General features: G+C 36.0%; 1 protein-coding gene across 2 annotated transcripts in view; it reads left to right on the plus strand.

Annotated features, from left to right (window-relative positions):
• LRP6 (LDL receptor related protein 6) overlaps positions 1-20310 on the plus strand; it is a 177932-nt gene that overhangs the window by 147163 nt on the left and 10459 nt on the right. For both annotated transcript variants that reach the window (XR_008419569.1, XM_053895297.1), the window contains exons 16-20: positions 5974-6183; positions 8686-8811; positions 13881-14117; positions 14602-14712; positions 19207-19437. Coding sequence is in view for 1 of the 2 variants with exons in the window: in XM_053895297.1 (XP_053751272.1) it covers positions 5974-6183; positions 8686-8811; positions 13881-14117; positions 14602-14712; positions 19207-19437 (915 nt within the window). In the remaining variant the exon portion in view is untranslated. The remainder of the gene's footprint in view (positions 1-5973; positions 6184-8685; positions 8812-13880; positions 14118-14601; positions 14713-19206; positions 19438-20310) is intronic.

Genomic DNA, 20310 nt, shown 5'->3' on the forward strand with positions numbered 1-20310 from the left:
AATACATTCTGATATATCAAGTGTATGCAATATAACAGTCATTCCAAAAGAAATGAGGTAGATCTGTGTGCACTGACATAGAAGGATAATTTTTTATTTTCTTTTTTCTTTTTTGAGAGAATATATGCGTGTACATGGGAGAACCGGGGGAGGAACAAAGGGAGAGGGAGAATGAGGATTCTAAGCAGGTTCCATGCCCAGCATAGAACCTGATGTGGGACTCAGTCCCATAACCATGACATCATGACCTGAGCTGTAATCAAGAATCAGACGCTTAATTGACTGAGCCACCCAGCTGCCCCAAAGGATAATTTTTAGAAATTAAGTTGCATGACAATGTTTTTGTTTAAGGTTAAATTAATTTTATATATGTATGTACATGCCCACACTATATTTGATGGCAGATTGCTCTTTAAAAATATTTAAACTGTGTATACCCACATGTACCTATACACACATACAAATAGGTAGGTATACTATTAAGAAACACATGGGTATGTTTGTATTTTCTTCAAGGAATAGGCAAGCAGATATACCTTGAGGAAGGTCTGGAAGGCTAGCATACTAATATGTTGAGAGTATTTCTGTATCACTTGAATTTTATATGTTTGAATACATTTATAACTTTCTTAAACTAGAAAATATTCTCTTTTCAGGTTCAAATACCTCCTTCCATTATGCCTTTTCTGATTCCAGTCATGCACACATTTATCCATATGTATACACATACCTCACATGGAATATTCTTTCCCTCATCTATTCACCTGTATCTTTTATGCCACCTCTAATTTGAATAATAGTTATTTATGTCAGTGTTTTAACTCTTATTAGTCTTATTAGCCTTCTTTCCTTTTCTCTACATTTATCATGTTTTTTTTGTTATGAAATTAACACATGTCCATTAAAGACAGTTTAGAAAAGAAAAAATCCAAAAACACTATCATTATTAATTTAACTTCCATTTTTTTAATGCCTTTTTTTTCCCTACCCTTAATTATGAAATGGTTCTAGCATACAGAAAGTATGAGTTCCTATCATCCAGCTTTGTTAAATCTTAGTTTTTTGGGCCATTTTTGCTTTTGAACTATTTCTTGTCCTTGAGACAATACTTCAAGGAGAATTTTGAAGCCCTTACATATCCATCCCCAATTCTATTCTCCTCCCTCTTTTCCTTAAGGTAACTTTTGATGTTTTTCTTCGTCATGCATATTTTGCTGTGTGTGTGTGTGTGTGTGTGTGTGTGTGTGTCTTTTGCCATACATACACATTACACATATATTTGAACTTTTGTTTCACTTTTTAAGTTTAATATAAATAGTATCGTGTATTCTTTTGTAACTTGCTTTTTTCCAGACATATCGTGGTTTTGAGATGATCCCTGTTGATCCAAAACTCTGTCATTTGTTTTCAAGCTAAATAGTATTTCATTACATGAATCATTCTATAATTTCTCTATTCTGCTGTCTCAACTGCTATTTCCAGTTTCTTAGCATTAAAAGCAATGTTGTAGTGAATATTCTTGTGCACATATTTGAACATTTCTCTAATGGCCTGAACCTAGTAGTAGAATTGCTATTTAATGTGCTATGTATATATTCACCTTGAATAGATATATCCAGATTGCTCTTCAACATGATTATATCAATTTAAGATACCCACCAGAAGTGTGTGAGTTGTCCCTCTAGTATTTGGTATTGTTAGACTTCTAAATTTTTAGTATTGCAGTAGTTTAAAAGTATATCTCAGTAACAAAATTCGCATTTCCCTGTTTGATATTAATTTATTGGTCATTCATTTTTTTTCTTCTGTGAATTGCTATTTATTGATATTTTTTCTATCACTGATTTTTAAAAACTCTTTATTCAGACTATTAATCCATTATCAAGTTACATATATATTGGAGGAGAATTGGCATATTAAAGAAATTCAGTCTTTTCATCCATGACTGTGATGGATCCCTCCATTTGTTTAGGTCTTATTTGATAATTTTTAGTATATCTTTATACTTTTCTCTATAGAGGAGGGTATATGTTGCATAAATCTTCCAATTTGTGATTTACCTTTTCACTCTTCCAATAGTGTCCTTAGATGAAAAAGTTCTTAATTTTAGTGCAGTACAGTTTACTAATTTTCCCCCTTATGATTAGTACTTTTTATGTTCTGTTTAAGAAACCTTTGCCTACTGCAAAGTTACAAAGGGATTTTATGGGTTTTGTTCCTAAAAATTAAAAAAAAAAATTTTTTTTTTTAACTTTTATTTATTGTTGAGAGACAGAGACAGACAGAACATGAGCAGGGGAGGGGCAGAGAGAGAGGGAAATACAGAATCTGAAACCAAGGCTCCAGGCTCTGAGCTGTCAGCACAGAGCCCAACGCGGGGCTCGAACCCACTAACTGTGAGATCATGACCTGAGCCGAAGTCGGACTCTCAACCAACTGAGCCACCCAGGCACTCCCTAAAATTTTTCTGTTTAACTTTTCTTAGTTAGATCTATGATCCATTGGCAATTTATTTTTGGGCATGGGGTGAGGTAGGGGTCAAAAATTTTTTTTTCATGTTACTATTTAACACCAGTTTTAGAGAAGACCATACTTTCTCCACTATTTTCTAATGTCACCTTTGTTGTAAATGAAGTGACTGTATTTCTGTGAGTTTGTTTCTGATGTTCCCTTGGTTACTTTGTCTTATGTGGTATTTTATTGTCTTAATCATTATAATGTTATAAACAAATTTATTTGGCAATGTTCGTCCTTAGTATTTCATCACAATGGCTGTTGCTTTTTTTTTTTTTTTTTTTTTGCATTTCCATATACATTCTAGAATCTACCTCTGAGTTTCCACCAAGAATGAAAGAAACCTAGTGGAATTTTGACTGGGTTTGCTTTGAATTTATAGGTCAATTTAGAGAGAATTATTTTTATATTAGTCTTCCAAACTATGAACATGGTATATCCATCCATTTTTTTAGAACTTTAATTTCCCTCAGTGTTTTATAGTTTTCTTCGTAGAGGTCTTTCCCATCTTCACTAGAGTTATTCGTTGGTATTTGAAGCTTTTGAATGCTAGTGGTAAAGCTAGTGGTAATTCTAAATTTTTAATATTTTAATCTCTGATTATGGCTGGAATATAGACATAGTTTCTTTTTCTCCCATTCCTGCTATATTGAGCTTATTCCCAGGGACCTTGTTAAATTCATTTATTTGTGGTTTCTTTATGATTTTGTATGTCATAGAACCATTTGTCTACAAATAATGAAAGTTTCATTTCTTCTTTTGCAGTACTTTTTCCTTGTTACCTTAGAACACCGACTGGTACCTCCAATACAATGTTGAATAGAACAATAGAATCCTTGGGTGTTTGTTTTGTTTTGTTTTTCTTGATTTAGAGGAACGCATTCAATACTTCATGATTAGGTATTATGTTTGCTGAGGTTTTCTGTAGATAACATTTTTATCAGATTAAGAAAGTTCCTTCTGTTCCTAGTTTTCTAGAATAAATCAAACTCGGCATGATAACATTTTCCTTTTTATATATTGCTGGATTTGATTTGCTAATGTTTTGTTTAAGGGTTTGTATCTGTGTTCATGAGAATGATTACCCTATAATTTTCCTTTCTTATAGTGTACTTGGCATTTTGCCATCAAGGTTATGTTGACCTCATAAAATGTTTCCTCTTTTTCTGTTTTCTGAAAAAGGTTAGTGTAAAACTGGTAGTTTTATTTTTTCCTTGCTTGTATATTCACAGATAATCATACACTTTTATCATGGGATCTCTTTTTGCTTCATATTTTGAGCCTGCCACAGAGCCTTTTACACTGGATTGCATTTAGTACATGCATAGTTTGTTGAATAAATAAGCGTATCTTCATTGTTGGTTCCAGTGTTTTACTTCCCCTTTTATCACTGCCATCAAAGTAGATCAGGTCCTTATCATGTCTGGGATTCTACAGTGACACTGTTGACAGCTCTTTTTTTCTCAGTGGTCCACTTGAAACCATCCTTGCACAACTAATCCTTTTTATTCATTCTTCTTCTTATTTTTAACTTAATCTCATCAAAGTAATACATGTAAATATTTGTGGAAATCAAATGCTTATACTCAGTTATAACAGAAAATAAGTCTACTGTTCTCCTACATACTCACTTCCCACTCTGAGGCATCTATTTTAAAACAACTTGCTTAAAGCTGCTATTTCTCCATTTTTCAATTTTAGACATCACAAGTTGACTTATTTAATAGAAGATAAAGATTTTGCTGTCTTAAACCATATAAGGCCAAAATACTCATATGAACTCTCCTCCTATCCTCCCAGGGTAGTTATATCGTAATTTTTAAGTTCATACTTAATTGTTATTTATGGCTATGAAAATATTACCTTTAACCGTGTTGCCTTCTGTAGCTTTTTTTCCCCCCTGAAGTTAATCTTGTCTAATGTAAATATTATTTCAGTACATACAGATGGATCAAGCAATCCATCTTTTTTCTTTTTAATTGAAAGCATACCTCTTGAATTTCTTTATCATCTTGCTCCAATCTGGATTTGCTTGCTTTTTTAGGCCAACTTCCTTTCACTGTTATCCTGGGAATGCACCTGCCTTTCTCCTTGGTGCTGAACCCTGACTGGATTCCATGTCTCTGGCTAATTTCTTTTTCTTGGTAGAATGCATCCTCTATTATTTCTTGAAAGGGGTTCATAGGAGGTTAAATTTTTTCATTTGTTTGTCTGAATTTTTTCCCCTCACATTTGATTGATAATTTGGATATGTATAGAATTCATGTTTCATAACTATTTTTATCTCCCAGTTTTGAAGGCAGAACTCTGTTGTCTTCAACCATCTCATGTCATTGTGATTCCCAACTATTTGTATATGATCCTTTATTTTCCCCTCCAGAAACTTTTAACATCTTTTCTTTTTCCTAAATATTCTAGAATCTAATGATAATATGCCTTTGTGTGATCCCTCCCTGTCTTCCCTCTTCTGTTTCTTTCTTTTCATTGAACTCGTTACTAGGTGAATTCTTTGTATCTGGAAACTTAACATCTTTTTTTTGTTTTTAATGTTTATTTTTGAAAGAGAGACAGACAGACAGACAGACAGACAGACACAGAGCATTAGCAGGGGAGGGGCAGAGGGAGAGGGAGATATGGAATCCGAATCAGGCTTCAGGCTCCATGCTGTGAGCTGTCAGCACAGAGCCAGACACGGGTCTCGAACTGTGAGATCATGACCTGATCTGAAGTTGGATGTTTAACCGACTGAGCCACCCAGGCACCCCTGGAAACTTACATCTTGAGTTCTAGAAAGGTTTTTTTTTTTTTTTTTAATGTTTTTTTAATGATTTGTTTTCTCATTCTGGAACTTTTACTCAGATGTTGAATCTTGATTTTTCCTCAGATGTTGTGAGTATTTTTCTCACTTATTTTCCATCTCTTTATCTGAGAGAGTTTTTCCAATTTATCTTCAAACCCTCCTGTTGGATTTTTTTCGAGCTTTCATATATTTAATTTCCAGGGATTCTTTTTTGTTCTGTGAATGCCTTGCCCCCATCAAAAGCATCCTGCTCTTCAGGGTTTTGTTGCTCTTGATTTGTTTTTTTCTGCTTTATCCAGAGAAGTACCATTTTTATCTGTTTTATATGTTAAGCCTTTTCATAAAGTTTAATTTGAAGAATAGAATTTGGTTTTTAAAAATGTTTGAAAACTACTCTTAAGTTTTTGTCCATGTTTCTATGAACTAAAGTATTTACTGTGTGTTGGGCACTTACTTGCTTTTGTTTGTACTTAAGTGTCTAATCTGTTTTCTGATATATATATCTTCTCAGAATGATTTTTAATTCTTGTGGTAAAGAGCTTACTTACCATATTTTCCTTTTCAGTACTTTTAGAATCTAACTGGTGTTCAGTCAGTAATTATTGAATGCATGACTTGACCCACATGAATCATTGCTGTTGAATGTTCTCCTTTCCAAGGTGCCAACCGGATAGTATTAGAAGACTCCAATATCTTGCAGCCTGTGGGACTGACTGTGTTTGAAAACTGGCTATATTGGATTGACAAGCAGCAGCAAATGATTGAAAAAATTGACATGACAGGTCGAGAGGGTAGAACCAAAGTCCAGGCTCGAATTGCCCAGCTTAGTGACATTCATGCAGTAAAGGAGCTGAACCTACAGGAATATAGTAAGTGCTGATGACATACTGCTAATTGCAGGATTCATATTTGTTGTAAGAGATTAAGATGGAATTAAGATGTTCTTCTGTGTCTTCTTACCTTTTTTTTTTTTTTAACAGATTTTTGTGCACTTTTAATTTTGCCAATTTTTAAACTCTGTGTTTTTAAAACCTTACATCAAACTCATCTGGGAACTTTTTCAAATTAAACATCATTTCCCCATAAAACAGGAGTGGGGAAAGCAATGGTTTTGTTCATTTTCAAAAATTGCCCCAGATACAGCAGACTCTTCTTTGCATGCCTTCTTTCTCACCTTAAGCCCCTTGAAGAATACTGGTATAAAGTATATATTTCTTTTGTTCCCTGTGCCCCCATAGTTTGAATTAAAACAAAAATTATATAATGATGAATATAGTTATCTTGGAATAACCTTATGAAGCAAAAACAAACTGAAAATTATTTTCAAAAGTTTTTGAAATAAACTTAGAGAAGACTGTGATTAACAAGTGTTTGTTTTTTCCTCCTGCGTAAATTTTTCAGTTGTCAGCTTAGAAAAGTACCCATAATTTTTTTTTTTAATCCTACTGGAAACTTTTTAATATGGCTCATCATCTTGCCCTAATTTCTTATTAGTATCAAAAGACCCCTCATAGCAATCACTACTCTGGGTTTTATGTGATTGTACCAGGAGTGCTAATGTTAAATGAAATATTAAAAGAGAGAGTTATTGAAACTCCTTAACTTCTCAGCACAATGCTTGCAAATCAAACTGGAGTATGAGAGGAGAATAGCAGAAGGAGAGCACCTTTGCTTGTTCAGGTCTTCATTATGTTGTCACTGTTCCTGAACTTTTAGAAGTTCAGGGTATTTGAGAATTAGAATTGTTGTCATTCTAAGTTATGACATGTGACTTAATGCTGAACACTTAATAGAAATAAGGCAATGATTTCGTGGTGCCTGGGTGGCTCAGTCGGCTGAGTGTCCAACTTTGGCTCAGGTCATGATCTCACAGTTTGTGAGTTCAAGCCCTGCATCGGGCTCTCTGCTATTAGCCAGAGCCCACTTTGGATCCTCTGTCCCCGTCTCTTTGCACCTTCCCCACTCACGCTTTCTCTCAAAAATAAACATTTTTTTAAAAGGCAATAGGGGCGCCTGGGTGGCTCAGTCAGTTGAGCATCTGACTTCCGCTCAGGTCATGATCTCCAGCTTGTGAGTTCGAGCCCCGCGTCAGGCTCTGTGCTGACAGCTCAGACAGAGCCTGGAACCCAGATTCTGTGTCTCCCTCTCTCTCTGCCCCTAACCCACTTGCATTCTGTCTCTCTCTCAAAAATAAATAAACATTAAAAAAAAATTTTAAAAATAAATAAAAAAGGCAATAATTTCTAAGCTGTTTATTCAGTTGACAAATGATTATTTTGTTGCAGAAAATCTCAATGGAGATTTTCAGAATTTTAGGGGGAATGTTTTTTTTTATAATCAACATTTAAATATGGTTTTATAATTGCAAAACCCTTTTTTTCCAATTTCTAATAACATTAAAGAGAGTGAGATTTTTATCAAATGTGTCATGGAATAAAGTTTGTGCTATGTAGGTTGTGCATTTTAGTACACAGTATGACTGATGTCTCTCTTGAGACATCTATATAGTATAGCACATCTTCGCATTTATAGATAGCTGACTTTCAATCTCATCAACACACACTGAAAGCGGGGTGATGTGTTATTGAGAAGGCAGAAGATAAATGGGTGGCTACTTTAGATGCTGGTATCCTGATGACAGATGTCAAGTTACTTTTAACACAGGCTAAGTAGAAAATTGAAAGCAACTCTATTAAATACAATTTGTGAGACAGACTTTGAAAAGTTGCTTAACTTTGTATTAGTTTAATTTAACCTAAATATAAGGAAATTAAACATTTGTAACATTGCAAGTTACCTTTTGCAGTTGATCAAGCAAATAGTTTTTATTGTCTCTGAGTGGTTGCAATCCATGTGAACTTACGTTTCTTTAATATAACAACTCTAATTTTCTGTATTTTATTATTTCTATATTTCATTAAAAGAATACAGTTTTTAAGTAAAATCATCTTTTATAAAGGTAGAATTTCTGAGTTAAAATCTTTAGAAGACTTTTTATATTTTAAATAGAAAAACCCAGGTTTCTGCATTCTCCCTAACAATGTTTTTAGTTTCAATAATCAAATTTATTTTAGATACAAATATTTAAAGACAGTGGTTAAATACAAGTATTTTGCATTTTAAAATTGCTCTCATTTTCTTGCAATTTTTTGTAGGGATTAGGGTGAGGAATTATACTGCTAGTGAAATTAAAATCTGAGGTAATTTTACATTTGGTTTTCTTGGCAGTTCATAAATAGATTTTGACTGAACTGTCTTCCTTTCCTCCCTCCCTCCCTCCCTCCCTTACTTTCCTTTCTCTCTTTTCCTCTTCCCTCCCTCCTTGCCTCCCTCCCTTTCCCTTTTTCTCTTTTCTTTTCTCTTTTTTTCAGGACAGCACCCTTGTGCTCAGGATAATGGTGGCTGTTCACATATTTGTCTTGTAAAAGGAGATGGTACTACAAGGTGCTCTTGCCCCATGCACTTGGTTCTGCTTCAGGATGAGCTATCATGTGGAGGTAAATACGTTACTTTCTTGTGCAAGGCCAAGTGCCACTTAACATGTTCCATAACTGTCTAGCATTCTGTGAATTGTCAGTGAAATTGCTCTTTCTCCTAACTTGATTAGTCACTTTTATTCCATTCATCTGCGTCATCCTAGCCTTCTGGGTTATTCGGAGAGTGAATCCATCATGACAGGTAATAAGTGTAACCTAATCTTGGGACTAAGGAGGAAGTGCCCTTTTGAGGGGAGGGGAACTCATCTTGTGAATGACTGTATTTCCTAATAATAAAGTAGCTTTTTTCACCCCAGAGAGTAACGAAATGAATTAATTCTACCTCCTATAATCTCCATCTACTGAATTCTAGATTCTACCAAGTTTAGGTATCATTGCTGGGAATGTATCCAGTGAAAAGAATATTCTTTTATTCAAATCTATTGGTAGTTCCCTATTGTTTTTACTTATTTACCTAGCAAAAAAATTTTTTTAAGATATCACTACAATAATGTTGTAGTGAAATTCGTTCAGTCATTCATGAGAGCATTAACAAATTGGTACATTCCCTTGTTAAAGCATATTGTGGTAACATTAAATACCATAGTAATATTCATTCCCTTGATTCAGAAATAATCTTCTTGCGGATAATTCTAAATTAATTCAACTGAAAGAAAAAGACTGTTCTTTCTCTACAGTGGCAGGAATCTGAAAGCAATCTAATTTCTAATGATAGGAAAATTAGGTTAAATAACTGAGTTTATACAGCTGTTAAACATTATGACCATAAGCTCATGTAAAAATGTAGCCAAAATTTGGCTCAAGTAGAAAAAAAAGTTTTAATGGTGTTTTCTGCTATGACAACAACTACTTAAATACATGTTTCTGTAAACAAAGATTGGTTTATACACTCAGAAAAGTTGTTGATAAGGTGTTATAAAAATATTTTATTCTTCTAACTTTACTTTAAAAAATAAGTAAATAACCATGTATTTAGTAGCACCTGTGAGGCACTCTGCTCAGACTACAGGAGATTTGAATATCTTTGAGATAGAGCATACAGTTTAGTTGGGGAGATCAAATATGTACACAGTAAAAGTTAAGCTCTGGTTCTTGAAGTGTCTTCCCTCAGAATAACAAGTGTTGCACAATAATGTGAATGTACTTAATGTCATTGAACCACGTACTTTAAAATGGTTAAAATAGTAAACTTTGTTACATATATTTTACCACAATAAAAAAAAGAGCAATGATATGTTTCCATATCAAGGTGCTAGATTATTATTACTCTACTAAGGCAAATCTTAGAAATGCTTACCTTTATGTAATGATAACATAGATAAAATTGAGTCAAATATACCATCTTCGATTTAGAAAATAAATGTCTTTTAGGGGCACCTTGGTGGCTCAGTTGGTTAAGCATCCAACTTTGGCTCGGGTCATGACCTCAAGGTTCATGGGTTCAAGCCCCATCTCAAGCTCTGTGCTGACAGCTCTGAGCCTGGAGCCTGCTTCGGATTCTGTGTCTCCCTCGCTCTTTGCCCCTCCCCTGCTCACACTCTGTCTCCCTCTCTCTCTCTCAAAAATAAACATTAAAGAAATTTTTCTTTAAAGAAAATGTCTTTTAAAAGAACTTTGATTTTTTTCGTCATATTTTGTGATTATTTTCAATGTATGTATTAAAATTTTTAAATGCATGTATTACATTAATAAAGCATTTTAACAAATGGGTTACCAACACTCAAGATATACAGTGTGTCATTAAGAAAAGTACCCTGGAGCCCTTTTCCAGCTGGTTCTCTTCCAGAAGTAAGCACTATTCTGATTTTTATCCCCATAATTTAGATTTGTCTGTTCTTGCATTTTATGTAAGGAATAACGATGTATGTATTCTTTTTGTGTCTGATTCTCTTGGTTAATATTTTTGAGATTATTTTTGAGATTCAACCATATAGTGGAATGTATCAGTAGTTTTTTTCTTCTTATTGCTGAGTGGTGTTTCACTGGATAATATGCCACAGTTTTTTCTCATGTTGAGTGACATTTTAATTGTTTTCATTTTTTCTGTTCTTAAGAATAAAACCGTAGTCAGTGTTTGTATACAACTTTTTTTGCGGGGGCGCCTGGCTGGCTCAGTTGGTGTGACTCTTGATCGCAGGGTTGTGAATTTAGGTCCCATGGTGAGTGTAGGGATTACTTAAAATCTTTAAGAAAGTGTGTGTGTGTGTGTGTGTGTGTGTGTGTGTGTGTGTGTGTGTGTGATTTAACATTGATTATACAGTGGAGGTAAATGAAACACAGAATCTTAATTCCTGACCCTCAAGATGTGTTTTCATTTGAGCTCATCTTACCTGTCTCCTTTCGTTTCTCTCTTTACTTTCGTTTGGCTGTTTAGAGTTTGATGACCACTGTTGTATGTTCTGTTTTGTTCTGTTTTGTTTTGCCTCTGTGGCTTTACTTGCGGTACTTCAAAGATGTAGTTCTCTTCTTGCATGCCGTCCTAAGTCTTATTTTTCAAGGAGTGTCTTCTCGTGATCTTTAAACCTTCACTAGCCATTATTGTCCCCGCCCCCCTTTCTCTGAATTGTAACTCTTGTTACCACAGTTTGCCTGACATACAGTTCAGAGTAATGTTGTGTTTTATATTCATTAGTCTCTTTCTCTTCCTAGCCCCAGATTAAATTATAAGCTCTTTAAGGACATGGACCCTATTTTACCTATTTTTATTCTCCACATGATCTAGTATAGTGCTGGATACAAAATAGGCTCAAATTCCCTCTATAAATAATACTTCAAATTCCCCATGTAAAATGTTCACCTGTAATTTGCAGTGTTCTCTAAAGTTTTTTTGTCTGTTTGTTTGTCTATTTATTTAGAGACAGAGACAGCATGAGTGGGTGAGGGACAGAGAGAGAGGAGAGAAGGAATCCCAAGCAGGCTCCCAGCTGCCAGCACAGAGCCCAGTGTGGGGCTTAAACCCATGAAGCCATGAGATCATGACCTGAGCCAAAACCAAGAGTCAGGCCCTTAACTGACTGAGCCACCCAGGCGCTGCCCCAGTATTCTCTACTTTAAAGATAAGAGGTTTTCTGATATTAACAAAGTTACATTATCTAGAGAATTTACTAAGAGAGAAGGTTTTAAATGAAGTCCAGGAGCCTGGGATATAAAGGCAATGGGCTAAAACTAGAGAGGCTGTCCTTTTGGTCCTATCTTTTATTTTTAATTATCCCTTTGTGTAGGAAGCTATATGACCTTGGGCAGTCACTTAGTCTCTCTGAGCCTGTTTCCTTATTTGCAAAACAAGGAAATTGGGCTTGAATGGCAATTCTCAAAGTGGCCTTAGCAACTTTTACATTTTTAAAAATTAAAAGGGCCCCAAACAGCTTGTGTTTGCATGGGTTATGTTTATCTATATTTACTGTAGTAGAATTTAAAACCAAGAACTTTAAAAAAATTTGTTAAAAATAATAATAATAAGCGCTTACATGTTCTAAAGTTAAACCTGTTAAGAAAATTATAACTATATTGGAGCCCTTGGGTGACTCGGTTGAGTGCCCCACTCTTGATCTTGGGTAAGGTCATCTCACAGTTTGTGAGTTCAAGCCTGGCATCGGGCTTTCGCTGATGGTGTGGAGCCTGCTTGGGATTCTGTCTCTCCTCTCTGCTCCTCCCCCACTTGTGAGCGTGCACTCTCTCTCTCTCTCTCAAATACATAAATACTTAAAAATTATTTTTTAAAATTTATAACGATATTTTCTGAAGCAAAGTAATTTAATTTTAGTGAGAAATGTGGCATTGTTTTTACATTTTTGTATATCTCTTTTAATGTTAGGCCAGATTCTCATGTCTACTTCTGCATTCAATCTGTTGTAATATGTAGTTTGGGTTGAAATATATGAGGAAATTTAGCCTGAAATGTAGTTGGAAAATAGAAAACTATAATAATAGTCTTTTAAAATAATTATACATATATCTTGAATTCTACACCAGGTATTGACCAGTGGTAGTTTACTGTAGATTTAGTTGCAATGTGGAATTTGAAACCATATGAACTTTCATACTCTCTTAAATTAAAATCCACTGGTCTGTTTTGTCCTCTAATTGGATATTTTACCCAGACCTGATTTTGTAACCTTACACTGTGGTCATTTGGAAATACTAGAATTCCAACCAAAAATTCCCAGATCTTCAGATTTTGATGAATTTCATTATTCAATATCAAAAACCCCATGTTTATCTCACTACCAGTCTCATTAGAAAAAACTTTAGGGACACCTGGGTGGCTCAGTCAGCTAAGTGTCTGACTTCAGCTCCAGTCATGATTTCACAGCTTGTGGATTTGAGCCCCGCTTCGGGCACTCTGCTGTCAGTGTGGAGCCTGCTTTGGATCCTCTGTCTCCCTCTCTCTCTGCCCCTCCCCCACGCTCTCCTCTCTCTTCTTTTTCTCTCTCACAAAAATAAACATTAAAAAAGAAAAAAAAAAACTTTCAAGTACTGGGAATCTGTCAAACTTACCATGTTAGACACAGATTGTCCAAAATTATAATTTCTGGTTGAAAGCTCCATTGTTACAATATGCTTCAAAAGTACAGTGTTATGATTTTGCCATTATTTTCCTTGAAGTAACAGGCTCACTGGTTCATTTTTTAAAAACTTCCTGCCAAATACCCAAGTGTAAATAACTGTAGTTTATTTGTCAGTTCTTTTAAATTAAAATTAAAATGGTGTTCCATTTTGGGTTGAGTTTACAACTCAAAGTGCTTTCCCTAACTTTAAAATATTTAGAGGTTGGTGATTATAGTGATTATTCCTAAATTATGTGTCAGATTATAATGGATTGCAAATAATCCTGCTTGAGTTATAAAATTTGAGAAAACTTCTGCCTTATAGTTTTTGCAAGTTAGTGAATCTAAATGTGGTAGTGTAAAAATTATACTTCTTCTCTGATTAGTAGGGATAGTTTACAAACTTTATTTATTAAAAAGTGTTTTGCGCATGTTAATATTAAATGAGCTTCACTAGGTGTGTTTGTACCTTTGTGTGACTGTTGTGTTTTTGTCACTCCCCTCCCCCTTGGTCATTTGAAGAACCCCCAACATGTTCTCCTCAGCAGTTTACTTGTTTCACCGGAGAAATTGACTGTATCCCTGTGGCTTGGCGGTGTGATGGGTTTACTGAATGTGAAGACCACAGCGATGAGCTCAATTGCCCTGTATGCTCGGAGTCCCAGTTCCAGTGTGCCAGTGGGCAGTGTATCGATGGTGCCCTCCGATGCAACGGAGATGCAAACTGCCAGGATAAGTCAGATGAGAAGAACTGTGAAGGTATCCAGACTTCCTAGGGCCTGGCTGTGTAGTCTTTTTTTCCCATTAATGTTCAGTTGTTTGAAATTCAGAGTATTGCTTTGGCTCAGTGGTAAGTAGTCCTTGTTTCCAGTGAGCTCTGAAGTAGTGGATTAATTGATTACAATGTAAAATAATTTCACATTTTCCTCTTTGCACTACTAACCTTTAACGTGGTAAAAAATGAGCAAATAAATTCTCTAGAACTTTTTTAGTATCTAGAAATGCACATAGATAGAATTCTTTAATTCTTTACAGAGTAGAGCAAAATAGGAAATTTCCTGCTGGATTTCTTTTTCCACTTTTTTCTCTCTACCAATGGAAATCTCTAGAGAATAATTTTTAAGTTATATTTTAAAGTCTAATTTGTTTTTCATTTGTACCCAGAAAGTACTTTTTGTCTCTTGGCAGAGTTTCACTTTACATGATAGTGAAAATAAGAAAATTGTTTGCATTTTTTTCCCAGTGCTTTGTTTAATTGATCAATTCCGCTGTTCCAACGGTCAGTGCATTGGAAAACATAAGAAATGTGATCATAATGTGGATTGCAGTGACAAATCAGATGAACTGGATTGTTGTAAGTAGGACTAAAATCTTATATATTACGCTTCTGGGAGACTTTTTAAAATACTTTTTTTCTTTAAAGATGTGTTTCACGGGGCGCCTGGGTGGCTCAGTCGGTTAAGCGTCCGACTTCAGCTCAGGTCGCAATCTCGTGGTCCGTGAGTTCGAGCCCCGCGTCGGGCTCTGGGCTGATGGCTCAGAGCCTGGAGCCTGCTTCTGATTCTGTGTCTCCCTCTCTCTCTGTCCTTCCCCCATTCATGCTCTGTCTCTCTCTCAAAAATAAATAAACGTTAAAAATTAAAAAAAAAAAAAAAAAAAGATGTGTTTCACTTAGAATTTCCTTATTAAGAAATAAGCATTAAAGTTAAGCTAGTTATTTGTACCAAGATCTTTTATGTTTTGCTTGTAATAATTCCTTAAAGACAGTGGTTTTCTTATGCACAAAGCTCTTCACAGAAACATTTAGGAAAGCATCAGAGAAGAATAAGTATTATTTTGCCACAACTAGAGTTAGGAAATTCTCAAATGATTTAGATATGTAGAAATCAGTTGGTGGCATAAGCTTGAGAGTTTCTGAACATCATTTCTGATGTTTATCATCTCTCATTTTTTTCTAGACATATTTCTACCAGTTTCTCAGTGACTTTAATAGCTTCCTTAAAATGTAGCCTGAAGATACTTAGGCCATCTTATACCCCTAGGCCTAAAGACTCTAGGGTACATAACCCATAGTTTCTTCAGGGTTCATAACTATTGACCATGCCCTGACATAAAATATATCCCAAATTGATAAACTTAGTTCTGAGTGGAATTCAGCATAAATCAGATCTACCCTGTCAAACTGGTTTAATGAAATTTAGATAAAATTCATTTAAAAGCTCTTTACTCATAGGTTGCCTGGGTGGCTCAGTCGGTTAAACATCCAACTCTTGATCTTGGCTCAGGTCATGATCTCACAGTTTCATGAGTTCAAGCCCCACGTCAGGCTCTATACTGGCAACACAGAGCCTGCTTGGGATTCTCTCTCTCCCTCTCTCAGAGTCTTTTATGGTTGAGGTTGTAGTAAGAATAGTGATTTTATTTTATTGTTATTTTTTAGTTTACTTATTTTGAGAGAGAGATAGCGTGAGTGGGGGAGAGGCAGAGAACAATGGTGAGAGAGAGACTCCCGAGCAGACTCTGCACTGCCAGCGTAGAGCCCAGTGCGGGGCTCGAACTCATGAAACCGTGAGATCATGACCTGAGCTAAAACCAATAGACGCTTAACTGACTGAGCCACCCAGGCACCATAAAAATAGCGATTTTAAAGCCAAGTAGAGATGGATTTGAATTCTGGCTCCACCTCTTACCAGCAAATTATTTATTGTCAGACTTTAGTTTCTTTATCTTTAAAATGAAGATAATGTTTAGCCTGGTGGTTGTGAGAAAATTAAATAACTTAATGTATATAAAATATATAGCTTGGTTCATAGTAGATACTGTTGATTAAGGAGTGTGGTAAATGATACTAAACGTGCTGTTGTAGAGATCTGTACGAGTGGTAGCACAACAGAGCGAGTGGTCAGATCTTCAGGAATAAAAACAGGGTTCATCAAGGAAGACATCTTAGAAAAATGGTGCTTAAAATTGGGTATTGATCAGTGAATAGAGTTAATTGTACAGATAAGTGGAGAGATTGCATTCCAAGCAGAGAGAATATGCTATTCAAAAGCAGAGTGAAACAGGCACCTCTGGGAAACTACATGTAAATGGGATGCCAAAATGTAGGCTATGTCTTGAGGAGGGATATCAGCAAAAGAACATACAGTAAGGGTGAGATCATAGAAGACTCTGCTTTTCTTCTAAAAAGCCCAGAGAGCATCCAGAATAACAGCCATTGACAAACTTAAGTGAAGGACCAGCATGGCTATGTAATTGTGAAAGCTGTAAAAGCAGATGCATTGCCAATATAAGATTAGAGGCAGCTAAATGACACATTGGTTGCTTTCACACTTTTTGGATCACCTCAAGAGGAGTACAAAGATGGGGGTGTACATGTAAACGAGTCATGCGATAGTATATACCTATATTATGTAGAATGTATTCTGAAGTTTTCTGTTTTAAAATGCTTGTTGTAACCCACTAAATTTTTTTCACCATCTAATTACTTGGAGCCTATAATTTAAAAATTCTTAGGAGGCGATTGTAGTTTAGGCAGAAGATGATTATCTAAATCAAGAGGAGCAGTGGTGGTGGAAAGGAAGGGATAGAGTTCAGAGCTATCTCAGAAATAGAGTAAAAACCGTTTTGTAACCACATGGATGTAGTTGATAAGTTTAGGTTAACTCATAGGTATCTCACTGAGTGGCTGGAGTCATTAACTAGAGTATGTAGCAGGGACTGAAAACTGAAGGACCATTCCATATCTTGGCTCAGATGTAATGTTTGCCTGATACAGGTTTTTTTTATTAATTTTTAAAATTTAAGTTTAATTTAAATGCTTTTGATTTGCCACAGGTGCCATCATTTATTTATGATCTGCTTTACCCCTGGAATCTAGGAAACATGTCAGATATTGGTGAAGACGACTGCAGTGTAGACAGGTCTCTTCAAAGTTGCTGATGAGCTTATCCCACTGAAGCTATTCAGGAAGTTGTCAATTGTATGGGTCTGTAGCTCAGGAGAGAGATTTGGCCTCTACTGTTAAAGATAATTAAAGCTTAAGCAGTAGATGAAGTCTCTCAGGGAGAGTTACGTAGAAGAGGAAAATAGTAGAAGATAGAAGGAAGTCTGGCAAGCACCTGCACCTAAGAGGCAACAGAAGAGAAGGAAGCCAACAAAAGGAAACAGAAAAAAGAAGAATCAGAGACAGTAAAATTAAGAGAGTGGTATCTTGGAAGGATACTGTTTAGACATTTTTGAGAAGAAAACATAGAGCCAGCAGCATTGAATGTTTAGAGAGGTCAGTAAGATGAAGAGTTAGTGAAAATGGCAAATAGGAGAACTCTGACCTTTGCCAGACTAGTTTCACTGTGGCGATGAGGATAGGAGCCTGATTTCAGTGAGTTAGGATGTGACCCAGAGACTAAGCATTGGAGATAGTGAATATAAACTATTCTGTCTTGACGCTTGGCCTTAGAAAGCAATGCCAAGGCACTGGAAGGGAGTACGATAGATGGCTGCTCACAAGGACTGGGGAGGATCTGTACCCCAGAGTCCACAGACAAAATATGTAACTGACAGCCCCTGCATATTTTGTAATTTAATGATATCATTTTCTTTCATTTCTTTTATTTAATCTATTAGGGGCTGAATTTAACTCTGTGGGTGGGAGATTTAAGGTAAGATGAAGCAGAAGGAAGGTTTTTTTAAAAGATCTGCAGTTGCGAGATACAGTCTGACTATTCGGAATGGAAGGAATTTCCTTCTAAATAGAAGAGTAATACTCTAAATCTGATGAGGCCTTTTGCTATTTCCCTCTACCTGTAATATTGATGCCACCTGCTTCTAAAGCCTTAGATAGCTCAGGGATCTGATGAAGGTGAATGCCACGGGCAGGGTCTTCCTCTGGTTCTCTCATGCTCTCACCTTTCTAAGTCCCGCACTCAGGTACCAGACACCTTATGTTTCTTGCCCTCACTAGACTTACCCTGAAGGTACCAGCATATTGGGCCTGAGAGCTAATGTTCATCTTTAGCTTCTCATCTCCCTTCACCAGGCCTATATGTCACTTTTCAAACCTAAAATCAGGCTCAGAGCTCGTGCCTTGCTGGTGCAGAGTTGGCTTCTTTGTTATTCCAGTTAAAACATTTGACGACTTTTCTAGGTACATCCCTTTTGGCCCTAAAATTTTCTCTGAAATTTCAAAATAACCCTGTTATTTTATGATATACAAAATGAAGTAGGATGAGGCACCTGGCTGGCTCAGTTGGAGGAGCATGCGACTCTTGATCTCGGGGTCAGGAGTTCGAGCCCCATGTTGGGTGTAGAGATTACTTAAATAAATAAATAATTTTAAAAAATAAGGTAGGATGGGGCGCCTGGGTGGCTCAGTCAGTTGAGCGTCTGACTTCGGCTCAGGTCATGATCTCGTGGTCTGTGAGTTCGAGCCCCATGTCGGGCTCTGTGCTGTCAGCTCAGAACCTGGAGCCTGCTTCGGATTCCGTTGTCTCCCTCTCTCTCTGCCCCTCCCCCGCTCATGCTCTGTCTGTCTGTCTCTCTCTCTCTCTTTCTCTCTCTCTCTGTCAAAAATAAATAAACATTAAAAAAATAATAAAGTAGGATAAATTTTAACTGTCTCTGTATTAAAGCTTAATGATTAACTATAACTCACTTACATCTTTGTTATCAGTTTGCAGATATACTTCTCAGTGTATTGTTTTATTTCTATCTTTGCTTAAGGATAGTTCATTTTGATTTCTAATGGTATTTATATACCCATAGGGCATGGTGTACATGTATTCATAATAACTATTTTGAGTCTGCAGTTGTTTCTCCATTATATAACTGTACTGCATTCTCATTTTAGATCCAACTGAGGAACCAGCTCCACAGGCCACCAATACAGTTGGTTCAGTTATTGGAGTAATTGTCACCATTTTTGTGTCTGGAACCATATACTTCATCTGCCAGAGAATGTTGTGTCCACGTATGAAGGGAGATGGGGAAACCATGACTAATGACTATGTAGTTCATGGACCAGCTTCTGTGCCCCTTGGTTATGTGCCACACCCAAGTTCTTTGTCAGGATCTCTTCCAGGTGAGCTAAGACTGATCCATTGGGAATCAAGTCTTGGGTCCTGGCAACATTGCCAAATTTCCTTTATAGAAACAAGATACTGCCTAGAGTCTGTTTCAAACTAGACTCCTTTGGGTTTAAAAAATTATAAGAATAAATATTTTACTTTTAGCACTCTTTATACAGAAGATCTTAGATCTTAGTAGAAATTGTCCAAAAAATATAAAGCAAATACATACACATTTATATACACTGATTGCATTTACTGCATGCACTACATATACTGTATTTCTGGATGTACTCTACTGAAAGTGAAAGCTAGACATTTGGTAAAGCGTCATAAACCACAAGTCCTTTAGGTGCACTATTAGGAGACCTCAGGACCACTGAGGACAGGAATTGAAGGTGCAAAAAAATAGATTAGGATTCCTTTTCAGCAAACAAAGATTTGGAAATAGCTGGGTTGATAGCAGGTTTGTTTTGGCATAGCCAAGTAGCCAGAAATTCTGTGTACTTGAGTAGACGATATTGCTCTAGCAAAGTACAGCTTTCTTGTAGTGCTTTCTGGTGCCCATAGTGAAAAGACCCCCCCCCCCCATTATTTTAATGAATGTGGAGAAGGAGTTACCGGGCAAAAGCTGTCAGAAAATAAGAACTTATTCTGGGTGTAACTCTAAGTAAACAGGATTTTGAAACGGTTAATGATAATGATTCCTTATTTTGCTATACCTATTTTCAGTTAGTGGAATATGGGAAGTAACTTGGGAAAAAATAGAATTCTGGCATTGGTGGTTGTGATTCCAACAACATTTGCATACATTAGATGAAAAAGATGAAAAATCTCCCATACTTTGTATTCATGCCCTTAAAAGTGGATTTAGTTTCCTTTTGAGC

The sequence above is a fragment of the Panthera pardus genome, unplaced genomic scaffold (assembly GCF_024362965.1).
Source record: "Panthera pardus isolate Hobbes unplaced genomic scaffold, ASM2436296v1 HiC_scaffold_6, whole genome shotgun sequence".
NCBI lineage: Eukaryota > Metazoa > Chordata > Mammalia > Carnivora > Felidae > Panthera > Panthera pardus.